Source organism: Populus euphratica, unplaced genomic scaffold (assembly GCF_000495115.2).
Source record: "Populus euphratica unplaced genomic scaffold, PopEup_1.0 scaffold235.1, whole genome shotgun sequence".
In the NCBI taxonomy this organism is placed as follows: Eukaryota; Viridiplantae; Streptophyta; class Magnoliopsida; order Malpighiales; family Salicaceae; genus Populus; species Populus euphratica.
In genome coordinates, this window is record NW_011500117.1 from 336,894 (window position 1) to 351,239 (window position 14,346).

At 27.0% G+C, this 14,346-nt stretch overlaps 1 protein-coding gene across 1 annotated transcript; it reads right to left on the bottom strand.

Annotated features, from left to right (window-relative positions):
• Positions 1-9,871: 9,871 nt before the first annotated feature.
• Positions 9,872-11,748, bottom strand: LOC105109988 (galactinol synthase 1). The gene is made up of 4 exons (XM_011004878.1): positions 11,309-11,748; positions 10,650-10,970; positions 10,411-10,545; positions 9,872-10,308 (listed from the first exon to the last, which is right to left on the bottom strand). Exons 1-4 carry the CDS (start codon positions 11,636-11,638, stop codon positions 10,081-10,083), a joined length of 1,014 nt encoding a protein of 337 aa, XP_011003180.1. The 5' UTR covers positions 11,639-11,748; the 3' UTR covers positions 9,872-10,080.
• Positions 11,749-14,346: the final 2,598 nt, after the last annotated feature.

A 14,346-nucleotide genomic window follows, 5' to 3' on the forward strand; every position in this document is an offset into this window, starting at 1 on the left:
AATTCTTCATAAATCATTAGAAATAAATTAAATAAACTGTAAATAAGTTTAAAAATAATTTAGATAATTAATGGAATTCATATAATAAATTTAGAAAATAACATATAGTTAAAGTAACCTTTCGTTTGAAAAAATTCTATAAAAATAATGTCCTGCTTTCCTTAAGCATAACCAAACCCTTACTTTAATATCTTGAACCAATACATAGTTTAGAATTTTTAGTTTCATTTAGTTACAAAGTTACAATTCCATTGTTTTTCATTTTCCTTTTATTTTCAGAGGTCTCAACATTGTATCGAGTGCGATTAATGATGACTTAATTGAGGACTAGGTTAAGCCTACATGCATATGCTTTCTTTTTTGATACCTTTATTACCTTTTTTTATTCAATATTTATTTTATTTATGTTATTTATTATTGTATTAATTTTAATCTATGCATGCCATTTTTCAAGTTTTCACACACATCAACACAAACCAATAAAAAGTTATAGATCTATGATTATCCCTTTTAGAATTAGATACGTAGATTTAGGGAGGAAGTGTGCCTTATATACATTGATGATTATATGTATTTTCTTTTTAGATAAAAACTTATCATATGCACGGTATCATAAAGCTACTCTCATACCTATGTTGTAAATGGTTTAAAGACCGATTTATCCCACTAAAAATTCAAACATACGAGAACCTTACAAAAAAAATAATCTTAGGGTTGTAAAGCCAAGCGAAAACCCTATATGAGCTAGATCATATTTATTTGGGTTGATCTAATGACATGACATTTTATACATATTCTTTTATATGGTGATCTTACTATATCTCATTGATCCTTATAAAATGTATAAAAAGATGAGACATGTTAATACCCAAAATAACTTATGCATGGTATTATAGAGCGACTCTCATATCCATATTGCAAAAGGTTTAGAGATCGGTTTACCCCATTAAAAATTAAAAAATATAGGAACTTTTTTAAAAAATCATAGGTGAAGTAAGGCAAGCCAAAACCATTTATGATCATATTTATTAGGGTTAATTTTATAACATGACATCTCATACACATCCATTTATATGATGATCTTGTTATATCTCTACTAATCCTTATTAAAAGTATAAGATGGTGACATATTACTATCGAGGATATAAGAACCAGGTTAAAGTAAAGCTAATATGATGAATGAAATTGTATGTCAATATGGTTTGAATTTAAGTTAGTAGAGCAGATAAGGTTTGAAAACATACCATGCCTTCCAATCAATTATTAGAGTGATGGGAAATGATATCCTTGTAGGACCATAGTAGCTTCTAAAAGCAATAAGATACATAACATAGTTGCATAAGATTTAGGTACAACACTCCTTTTTCTAAAAAAATAGAAAGAATACCTTTTGGTCCAACTATAGTAACAACATGCTTTTAAAAGCTATACACAAAGTTTAACCTATAGTTAAAGGCAAAGAGGGGGCAAGATCATAAGATAATAGATATGGTACAAGCAATAGTCAAATCTAAAAAAATAACATAAAAGATTACTAGAGATAAGCAAATAAAGATTAAATTGAGATAAATAAAATGGAATAAACGAGAGAGATGCTTCAAGAATAATGTCGACAACAAATAAGGTTGATTACACAACTAGAGAACTATTTAGGAGAATTAGTTAGTCAGAAAGATAAATTTGACTTAATTAAGCAAACTTTGATAGATGAGAGAAAAGCTGGAAAAAAAAAGGGAACATTATTAGGCTTTTAAAACCATACTCTATCATATATAAGCTAAAAATGCGAAAAATTATACTAGAAAATTTAAAGGCATAGCCCAACTTATAGTAGAGGGTGAATCAACTTCAAAATAAAAGATTAGAATAGAATTGTTGAGAGCAATATTTTTTTAAAAAAGCTTGTATTATATTAGACAAACTTTGTAATATGTTATTTTGTATTAATAAAAAGACACCTTGTTACACATTTTAGACATCTAATTGCTTTTTTTAATGTCTAATACTTGTTTATGTTTGAGTTAACTCCTATAAGAGACAAATTATTTTCCTCTAAATTGATCAAGGTTTTTATAGGTTTCAAGCTTTAAATGAAAACTTTTCAAGAAAATTTAAAATGAAAACTTTCTAAGAAAATTTAATTTAGTTCATCCTTGTAGTCTTAAATAACAAGCATATGTAATCAATTCATTCATTTATGTATTTTATTTATTTCTTTGCATGCTACTCTGTAGTTTTAGTACATGGAAAAATTAGGTTGCTCTGCTAATATCTAATTTTTCTTAAATGTTTACCACATAAAATACATAAAACAAAATGTAACAAGAAAAAAGAGCTCTATTTAAGATAAACCACTAGAAAGAAATTAATAATTTCAAAGGAGAAGTTGAGAATTGTAAGCAATCTCAATAAGGAAAAGAACATCTAGAAGATATCAAATACATACAAAGACACAACCCCTTCCAAGCATGCAACCTTCATCTCAAGTACAAGTATTACCTTTTAGTCTCACCTAGAAAATGGTGTCTCTCTAGAGTAATAATATTCTTTGTATTTTCCATATTATAACAAATAGCGTTTAGGTACTTTAAACAATTAACTTGACAAATAAAAAATAATAAAAACCAATAATTTAGACCATGAAAGATGTAAGGAAAGAGATTTGGAAAAAATAAAAGTCCTGAAACAAGGACTTGAATTCAAAGTAAGAAGTGTTGATGGTAAAAAAAATAAATAAATTGGTGTCTAACTTAGGTACTCTAGAATAAACCTCAACTATAATAGAAAAAGAGAAAGATAACCTATTAGCTTAGCTACAACAACAACAACAATAATATATTTTTCATGAGTTATAGGAAAGTTCCAAATTATTGTCAGTTATCAAAGAAGAGTAAAAAAAAAAATGATAGAAATAGTTGAAATAACATGAGAAACTTATAAAAAGATTGTAAAGAACAAGTAGTTAAAGGTTAATTTTAAGTAAATAATGGTGGAGTGGTTACAAGATCTTTATTAAGTAGATGAGATTTTCCACTTTAAGTTCAGGAACAAAAGATTTCTAGATGTGACTTTTATAGATATTTTCTTCATTGATAAGTACTTTTCCTATTAGCTTTTAGAGTACATTAATGATTTAGTGTTTTACCTTTTTTTTTATAATAGAACAATACTTTATGTACCTAAATTTATCTCCTAGAGGTTTTGACCTAACTCAAGATAACCAATGTAGACATAAAAAGTTGGCATTCATGATCATCAAACATAAATTACATCGGTATTTGTGCCACATGATGTCTGTCATTGAAGAAGAAATCTAAGAATTTTTAAAAGCAATCCTAGAATATCCCTTAGACTTTAACAAGCTCATTGCCATGCCAAATGCACTAGTTAACCTAATTGAAACAACTATTAAAATTGTGTACATTAACAATAATTTCTTTATTGATACTGTATAAAAGATATTTAAGGACTTATTAGAGCAGATAATTAACCTAAAAATAATAAGAGTACATCACATCATAGAGATGTATGAAATATGTTAAATGTAAAATCTTAAAGTAAATTTATAGATTCATAGGAAAAATAAATATTATTTTTTATGTCTTCATTGATTATCAACTTATGTACAGTGGTATCTACAATTTAAAGAAAAAAATTGTATATAATAAAACAACTAAAGATGTATTGAACAATATTATGAGAATATCGAAGGATAATAAGTATATACAAAACAAAATTGTGTTGTCCACTCTTTTTATAATTGAGTTTTATAAATAAGATAAGTTTATATTATTTTTCACATGTTTTATGATTATGTCACATCTTTTAATGAAATATATTTTTTTATATATCTTATTGTTATTTTAAAGACAAAAGATGTTTGTATGAAAGTTACTTTAAACATTTTATTTGCATTTATGATTAGACAAGTATAATTCTAGATTTGTATAAAAATTTGATTGGACTCCAAAATATATTATAATTTATAAATATACTAGGAGAAAATCCTACCTTGTGAAATTTAAAATGCCCTTTCCACTCCCAATAAATATAAAAAGACAAAACCTCACTCTAAACTTTATTTAAGTTATAAATGTCCATTCTATTTCCAATAAATCTTAAAAAGAAAAATCTCTCCTGAAATTATAAAATTTTTTCCAAAATAAAATAAAATGATTTGAAGATATAAATAGTGGTAGTTATAGGTTATTACCCTACATATCCTACTTTTTCTTTATGGTTAAATTTTTGGATTTCTAATTAACAAAACTTATCATCATAAGTAAGTTTGGATATGAGATGAATAAAGATTATTTTTGACAATCCTTTTATAAATATAAAATTATCCCTAGTTGTTCGTATGTGAGTCTAAAAATGTTTTCCTTGGATACAAATTCATATTAGGATCACTCCTCACACTAGGGGTAGAATTTGAAATTCTTTAAATAAACAAAATGTCAAGAAGGAAAAGAGTGAATAAATAAATAAAAAGCTCTCTAAAATGTCCTTATTTGAAAACCAATTGTCAAATGGTAAGACAAAAAAAACTTAAGACAAAAAAAACTTGGAGAAATGAAGTGGTAATGAGGTTACTAACTAGAAAGATAAAATTCATATGACAAGCTTAAAAAAAATCTTTGTATGAAATAAATGATCCTATGTCTTTCTTCCTTTAAATACCATTTGAGCCTTATGCATATCTATTATTTTGTATATATGAACCTCAAACTATATTATATTCTTTTAACAAGTCATTTCTAATATATGTATATAACTTGTTTGTGTTGAAAGGTGGTAGCCTATATAAAGAAAGAAAAATATTTTTCAAGCAAAAAAATATTAATCATGCCTTGTTTATATAATATGTTCTTTATGATATTGAGTTATACAATAAATAGAAAAGTTCAAAATTACATGAAATAAGATGCTCCCTTTTTAAAAGTTAAAAATCTACTTTTATAATCTACTTTTTTTCCCTTTCTAAAATAGCCTAAATTTATGAAGAAATTTGTTTGAGTTATTCATAACTAAGTTTTAAGATAAACAATTCTTGCTTACAAAGCCCAATCAACACTCATTCCAACAAGAACATCCAAAATACATCATGGCATTGAATGACATGTTTGATCGAAAAAGTATAATTTTTATAAAAATATTTTCAAATTTACATCTCAATACATCATTTCAATAATTAGACTTTAATGAATATAATAATTGAAATTTATAGTCCAATCCCAAAATAAATAAAAAATGAATTTGAAATAAAAGAATAGTCATTGACTGAATTTGGAAAGTTGTTAACAAGGATGATGCTGACTAATGTGTGCCTTATTCTAACTATGTGAAATATAAGAAATTGAATCAATTTAGAGGAAAATTTGTGATAATGATGATGTCTATTGGTGGCATTTATATTTAAAAGATTTTGCTTGTTGATGATGAGTATGCTCCTTATCAGTTGAGGGCAAGGCTATTTGAAAAAAAAAATGTGGCAATTATACAAGTATCCCTCGTAATGGACACTATAAAGTTGAGTATTCAAATAAGTTTGAGGAAATTGCTGTTTGAAAGAACCTATGATAACAATGATGCTTATCTATCTATCTTGATCAATAATTAGAATAGTTGGGTGCAATTTTGTTTAAAGATGATATTCATGATGACTAATGTAAAGATGAACATAATTGGATTAGTTGGGAGATAATTTAGCTTAAAAAAATCTATGGTAATCATTTATCCAAAATGATGACATAGAAAACTCCATTACAAGTTGAAATGGGTAGAGTTGATAACTCTTTTTATAATGAAAATTAGGTAGCATGAAATGAACATCTTCAAACTATATTTGGAGACAATGATAAGCAAAATTGATATGGGTTTAGCTAGCACAATAAATGAACCACACTAAAAAAAAAAAAAGCATGGGAAGGCAAGCTAATAGGAAGCATTGAATGTATCAAAATAATTCAAGTCTAGACAATAAAAAAGATAATCCTTCAATATAAAAGTAAATCCCATTGTTAAAGTCTACCAAAAATACCTGTAAAGAAAGGAATTTATCAAGAAAATATGGCAATCACTATTGAAAAGGCCTTATTATAGCAAAAAAGGAAGATCACAGACTGGGGTAAGGTCACAATCCATATATAGTTGAGAACCATATGTTTGAAGTTGAGCTTCAATTCAATTTTGCTAATAAATTATAAAAACAACTATAATCTTATTTAAATTAGTTGAGATATTGTTTTATTTATCTTTAAGTTATTATTAGATCTTTTAGAAATATTAATACCTTTATTTAAATTTGGATTCACTGAAATATTATTTACCATGTTTATACATATCTAATAAGTATATCCTTTTAGACTTTGGATTTTTTTCTAGTGTAAATATTTTTTTGTAGACATATTGTAAGGTTAAACTATCTTTAATAAGTAAATTAGAATTCTTGCGATCTTCTGTGTGATTGAGTGATTTTCATATTAAGTTCTTGAATGAATATGTAAACTCTTTAAAGGATTGATCAATTTCATTGTGATTTTATATTACTTGCTCACGTCTTTTTATAGCCATATATGATGGGGTTGATAAATGCCTATAACTTTAGTTCTCTAAGGAAAATTTTTATTGAATCAAGTTGCAAATCATTCAAATATAATTTTAGCGTATATTATGAGATATTTGCATCACTATCTGTTAAAATTAAGATCATTTTTTTTTTCTAATTAAAATTGTAAATAGGAAAAAACCTAAACAAAGTGAGCTTTGGTATAAAACCCATATATATATATATATATATATATATATATATATGCTGGTACGCGTGGAATTCGATATAAGTTATGCTGAGGATTTAGATTTTAGATTGGACCACCCATCTATTTGAGTTCGGGTTTATTATTAAGTAATTTTTTAAACTATAAAAGATAATTTTGTTACCAGTTTAATTTTGTAATTAGGTCTAGTCCATAAGATTATTTCTCAGGTCTAGTCCATAAGATTATTTCTCAAACCCATTACCTTATAAAGGCCATGAAATAAGTCTGATCAATTTTTTTAGTTTCTTTTTCTAGAATTGGTTCTTTATGAACTTGGATATTTTTTGCCATTTTTTAAAAGAACAAATTATCATGAATAATTTTGATATTATAATAGGTAATTAAAAAGGAATTTATTTTTGTTATTAATAAGAATTAATTCATATAAGTTTTTGTTCTAAAATTCACCTACAAAGAGTTTTCTATACTATTTTTCTCACCCTTTTCTCCACCTTAATTTTAATATTTTCTCTTTTGTTTTGAACTTTATTTTTCTCCCACATCTAAAGTTTAGGTTTAGTCTTCTTATGAGATACCCAAGTCATATTTTCTTGGTTCATTAACCTTGTTCAAAAATGCAAATAAACAATGTGGAGTAGGGGTGATAAAATCTTAGGATGTTTATTGCAAACAATTCTTTGCACCAAGTAACGAGCAATAAAAAATTTTAAGTATAAAAAATTCATCATTGACAATAATAATGATTGATTTTTTTTTAAAGTAATTCAACAAGTATCCCTTTTTATTTCAATAAAACATATTATTATGTAATTTAGGATTATATTTATGTATTTTATGCTTCTTCGTATATATATACACGTGCGGGCTTGATATCATTTTTATATTATTTTAGTTTTGATTGCATATTTACATAACGCATATATTTTGCATGCTTTTATATAAATCTTTACGTTCTCTAGTTTAATCTTAGCTATTTTATTTAATTAAAATATTTTTGTTATGATAAACTAAATTTGCTCACTAACTAATCTATTTTAATACCTTTATTTTTATAGAGTAAACATAAAATATTTATTCAAAAACAATCTTGATCTTAGATTTCTTACCTCTTTTGTAACCATTAAATACAACCTAGAAACAGGAGGAGAGGCTAAATTTATGTTGAAAAAATATTTGAATTTTAAAAATACATAATGAGTAAATGAAAGTCATAAAAATTGGATTTATCCATTTTTAAGTTAAAATTTTGTTTTTAAATATTCTTCATCATAATATAAGTTTTTCTATTCACATTAATTTTATTAATTTTTGATCTATTCCATTTCATTGTATTTCTTTATTTCATTTTTTAATTTAATTTTTTTTTTGTTGTATTAGATAAAATAAATAGAAAATCTAAAAGTAATTATAGATAAATAAAAAATTAATCTAAAGAATCCTAGTTAGTATTTGATAAGATTTTTTTTTTTTCAAGATCTCTAGGTAGCGTTTGGCTACTATTTTAGGACAAAAGATATAGAGACAAAAAAGACAAAAAAGACAAAAAAGAAATGAGACACAAGATTATGTTTTATAGTGATGTACGAGATAAAATAGTTATCTTTGTATTCTATTTAATTATGGTGGTTTGTATTCTATTTAATTATGGTAGATAAAACAAAATAAAATATAAAAAATATATTTTATCCTTAATATATATTATTACTAGATTTATATATTTTAAAAACTAATTAGATGTCTTTTTACTTTATTTTATAATGAGTGTTGAAATTAATAATATTATAATAACCTTAGATATAAAATCAGGACTAACTTCGTAGGTTGACTCAGGACCTAGATTAGTCCGGGTTTAAGGAAAAAAAAAGAATTAACTCGACATGACCCACTTAAAAACCCAAGTCAACTTAAGATAAAACACATGTTAAAAAATATTGATTTTTTTTGAAAAAAATAGTGAAAACAAAGTTGTGATTTTTTTTTAAAATTTGGGTCATCCACGATGACCCTTCCAAACCGTCACCTAAATCTTGTCTCTAGTCAACTCCCGATAAGAGTTTTAAAACTATGATAATAATTATTTTTATTTATATGTTAACTTGGTCAATCCGTGTTGACCTTTTCAGTTTGTGATTTAGGTTTTGCTTTGGCTGACTCTCAAGTTAGAATTTAAAACTATGATAACAATAAATTTTATCATTATATTAACTCAAGTCAACCTGGATTAAATTATATTTTTAAGTTATCATAATAAATTATTTTTATTTTATTTTGACCTAAGTCAACCTGAGTTGACACTCCTAATATATTGACCCTTAAGTTAATTTTAAAATTATAAAAATAATTATTTTTATTTTTATTTTAATATAGATGAATAGTCAATATAGATCAATAATTAACTTCACTTGTAAGTTAGGCCTTAACTATAAATGATGTCTAAATTAAATTCTAAAATTATAATAATAATAATTTTTATTTATATATTATCAAGTTTAGTTGGATCAACTCAGATTTAAAAATTATAATATTTATTATTTTTATTTTTATATACTTTACTTTAACAATTAATAATTTTTTATAATAATATTATAAAAAAATATTATTTTTAAAGACCTGTTCTCTTTATAATTCATGTTTTAAAAGTATAAAAATTTACTTAAGATTCATCCTAGTAATAAATTAATCTTTATTTTTTTAACCAAATATTATTTTTATATTTTTATCCCTTCCATTTTAAAACAATAATCAAAGCAATAATTAAGTACCATCCCAGGACACTTACTTCTACTTCTAATTTCTATGGTTATTCTAGGTTTGTTTTTTGGTATACGAAGAAAACTCCATTAGATTAAATATAAAAGTGCATCAATAATGAAAAACAATTTGTATCAGTTGTAAATTTTCTTGTGATATTTTAAGATGTTTGATATTTTTCTTAATTTTTTTGTATGCATTACTTCTCCTTTTATTTTTCGTTGTAGTTTTAAATTTAATTATTAATTTATCATTGAAAAAAATAAATTAAACTTCACTTGAATTTAAATTGAATGGAAGTCCATGAAGAATCAAGAATTAAGGGTAAAGAAAAACAAGAGTGAATTAAACTAGGTAGCATAACCAATTTTTATTTGCATTAATTCAACAATTGCTCCACCCATAATCAGCAGAGGGATAGAGTGGACAATAAAGATGCTACCAAGAAAGAAGATAGTGTATCTCTTTTCTACGCCAAGAAATTAGTATCAAGAGAAGGATTCCAACAATGATCACTTCTAAATCTATAATAGCGCTTTGATCCTTATCTCTAAGCAGCAGATGGGGCAGTGACATATTGAACAGCGCCGGCTTCAGAGAGAGCTGCAATGAATGGCTGTAAGTTCACCGGCTCAGCATCAGTAGTACTATCCGCCACAAGTTTCCTGGAGTCCAGTGATTCATCACTGTAAATGTCCCACCATTTCTTCACCAGCATCTTTATATCATCTCTCTGCATGTTCTCTTCTTTGCCAGTGTATCTCCAAGGCTTTGAGCCCTACACAGATGTATCCAGCAAATCAATTAGTCACAAGATTACTCAATCTTTACTCCTCAAAACTAAAAACAAATGATACGAAAGTAAAAGTGGAATACTCACCGCAGCACAGTAGTGAACAACTTTGACCTTGTCAAGCTCCACATTTTCTGGGTGACGCCATAGCATGGCAAGAACAAGATTGTAGACTAGAGGAATTGGCGTGTAAATATCCTTGAAGTACATGTTCAAAAAGTCCTGCCAAAAGAACAACAAAAAAGAAAAGTTAGAAAAACTCTAAAATCCTTCATCAAAACACAACATGACGATCAAATTCAAAATCATGGAACAGAACACCATACCTGTTCCGCAAATGGGGTAGGAGGAGTGACTTTGAGAGTCTTCAAGAGATCATGATAAGTGGCAATACTAGGCTCAAACACAAACATGCCAGCATTGAAGTAAGGAGATGGTGGCTGACCCATTTCAGCTGGCCAGTTAACCTTGTCAGGGCATTGCTGGCAATAGCCAATCTTATACTGCGGAGTGTGACTCCATGTTTTCTCACAGAAACAATCCATCACCGCATAAAAACGCCCATCAGGCAGATCAAATAGGTGGTCTATGTTGTCATAAACCTGGATATCCCCATCCAAGTATATCATCTTGCTGTATTCCACAAACTGCAATTTAATCAAAAAACATACTCTCAACATTAACATATCAACACATTAAAAGTTACAAATAATTAAAACGAGTCATTAGCGTACGACAAAATTGAAAGTACTTCATTAGAAGAAGATGATACGGCCCTTCTTTATTAAACAAGGGCATTTTCGTCCGCAGGAAATTGGACACCCCCATTTGTCATAGCTAAGATGCAATGGAGGTCAGGAAGTACTATATCCCACAATAGATTGACACGTGTAAGAATGGGAGCACCCAGATAATCCACGTTCAAGTAGCACAAAAGAAATAAGATTCTCTGACAACCCTACGTCATAAGTACGTACGTACGTACCTCCCAAATACGGAGCTTGGAGTAGTTGATGACGTAGTAAGCCATGGCAAACTGGGTCTGGTTCTCTGGCGGGTAAACGGGTTCGATTTCCCGGACTATACATCCTTGAGATTCCAAGATCTGCCTGTGTTCCTCTGGCACGTCAGGTAAGACAGCCACGATTAATGGATATGCCGTATTGACCTTTCTTAAGCCTTTGGCTAGCCCGACAACGCCTTTCACGTAATCTCCATCACCAGCCAAGAACGTTACATAAGCCCTACTAGGTAAGCTAGCGAGCTTTGTGAACCCGGCTGGTTTCAAAGCAGACTGTACAAGCTCAGGAGCCATGTTGCGGTCGTCGAAGAGGGAGATGAAAGAGACTGAGAGGAGAGACTTTAAAAGAGAACTTGAGAGAAGAAATGGAGAGGAAAGCTGGCTGTTGTTCTAGGCTGGCTGTGAGGTGATGACTTGGGGGGGGTTAAATAGTAGCTAAGAAGGTATTCTCCAGGTTTTTTTTAATGAAATTCTTAAATGTGATGTTTAATTGTGAGCCTTACACGTGCCAGGCGAGTTGATCCAGCGGTTGTATTGGAGCCGACAGAATGTTCTGGATAGGAACCAAAAAAAATGGGGAGGGTATGGATTGGAAGGCACTGGAAGGGGCTACAATTGGGAGTGCGGTATAAATCATATGTGTCTCGGACTAGAATAAGCTTTTGGGCTGTTTCAGAAGTCGAATGAAAATAAGCCCTTGGATAGAGAAAGAGAGGATGCAATTTGTGTGCCAGGACACTTGGCAACGAAGTTAACTTTCCCTGCAATGCCGAGACGTGTTTAGAAAGGTGGTTCACTCTGTATTTTTTAAAAATTTTAAAAAAAATTATTTTTTATTTTTATTAAAATTTAATATAATTTATATGTTTTAAATTGTTTTGATAGGATGATATTAAAAATAATTTTTAAAAAAATAAAAAAATTATTAATATATATTTTAATATAAAAAATTATTTGAAAAATAATTATTACCACACTAACCAAACATATTCTAAATATATTAAATGCTTGACTTGCGCTTCATTATACATATCAAAAATTGTTTTAATAAAAAATTATACATTTAAGTTTTGTGGTATGTTTTTATAATTAAACAAAATTCTAAGTAAAAAAAATTACACATACAAGTAATTAATTAAATAAATCAATAAATAAAAATAAAATTATAAACAATAAATAAAAATAAAATAAGAAAAATAAAAAATAAAAATAGATCAAAATATTTAATCTTATAAGATAATATTTTTATCCAATTATGTTTGCTAAATATATTTATTTAAATAATGTTTTTATTAAGTCAAAAAATAATAGAATTGGAATAATTTTTTTATTAATTCAAAAATAATAAAAATAGATACTTATTAAATTAATCAAATAAAAAAATAATACAAGGTTGAAAGATGAGATTTTTGTCTAGATTCTAGCAACTGTCTCTCACATTTCTTACATTGAAGAGCTAAAACTTAAAAACAAATAAAATTTAATATTAAAATTGATTTCTTTTTAATTTTAAAAATTAAAGGACTAAGTATTAATAATTTATAGAGTATAGAGACTAAAATAAACATTATGCTAAAACTTTTGAACATCACACATTCTTTAAGTGTTTTTTAGTTTGATCCCTGTTTTTCAATCTCATCATCCCCCAATGAATTAATTAATAATTTGGTTTAATAAAAGCGAAATTAAAAAAAACTAATACATTTATATATTATATGATGCGGTCCGGGGATTCACAATATATTTTGCACAATAAATACCCATTACATTTAATTCTGTAGTTAATAATTGGATTTGTTGAAATGCATAGAAACTTGGATTGGTTTATGGTTTGCGTACATGCATGCACGTCAAACGACAGCATTTTATCATCACAATTTAACGATACCTGCTCTTGAAATCCCTAAGTGATTGATTTTGTCGGGCATCCTTCTGCTGAAGATGTGGGTGTTTAATTTTGTTCAAAATTATGGAAAGCGACAGGGCGATTCCATAGGAAGATACCTTGAGAGCAATGGACTCAGCCTTCCCCTCACGTCGAGATTTCTGTATTGATGCCTCAGGTGGGAGCCACATTCCCTCAAATGATACTGTTTCATTGTGGGGTCCATATGCTCACGCACCTTTTGCCATGTCATATGGCTTCGTGGCCGTCTGTATCTGTTTTTTCTTTCCCTTTGCAACATCATCATCTTGAATTTTCCTCACCTTTTGCTGCAACTTGTCATATTTTAACTTTTGGTTTTTTACTTTTTTGAAAAATATAAAAAATAGTAAAAGTAACAATATATATATATATATATATATATATATATATATATATATATTGATGTAGTTGTATTATTTCTTAAATTTTAATATCTTTTTAAAAAAATTAAAAATTAAAAATTATTAAACCTTATACAATTCATAATGTATATTAAACTTCTAATTATTAAAGGATATTTTAATTAGTTTACTTTCTTATCTTTATTCTTACATAGATTTATATTTATATTAATTTGTGTTTTTACTGTAATATTAATAATTATAATAATTATTAATATTTATATGAAAATTATTCTTGACACGAATAAATATATATCAAAATAGTTTATATTTTTTTATTATCTAAAAGCTTAAACAAAAGATATAATTTTATATTTATTAATAGTGTTATCAGTTTTCATCTTTTTTTTTTAAAGATCCACTTATGGTCTAATTGTTTATTTTTAGAACAAAGATTCACTCGTTTCCATGTATAATTATTTATAATAGATTTAATTTTACTATTAATTGTTCATTCCAATAAAAAGTTTTCGAATAGAACATTACCTCAAAGTAGGTTTAAGGCTTCTTTATTAACAAGTATGTTAAAAAATTATGACCAAATATTTTGGTCATTTTTGCCTTTTTACTCTTTCCAAGCTCAATTTCATCAACTTCTAATTAATAATGATTACTTGAGCTAACATCAATTATTATTTTAAGTGAATGATTTTCTCATGTTTCTTTACATGGAA

What these genes read in the sequence shown, in the direction of transcription:
- LOC105109988 (XM_011004878.1), bottom strand. Translation starts at nt 11,638, where the DNA reads ATGGCTCCTGAGCTTGTACAGTCTGCTTTGAAACCAGCCGGGTTCACA. An exon ending in CTACCCCATTTGCGGAACAG is followed by an intron (nt 10,546 to 10,649) that starts GTATGGTGTTCT and finishes TTCTTTTGGCAG; the next exon opens with GACTTTTTGAACATGTACTT. An exon ending in TTGTTCACTACTGTGCTGCG is followed by an intron (nt 10,309 to 10,410) that starts GTGAGTATTCCA and finishes ACATCTGTGTAG; the next exon opens with GGCTCAAAGCCTTGGAGATA.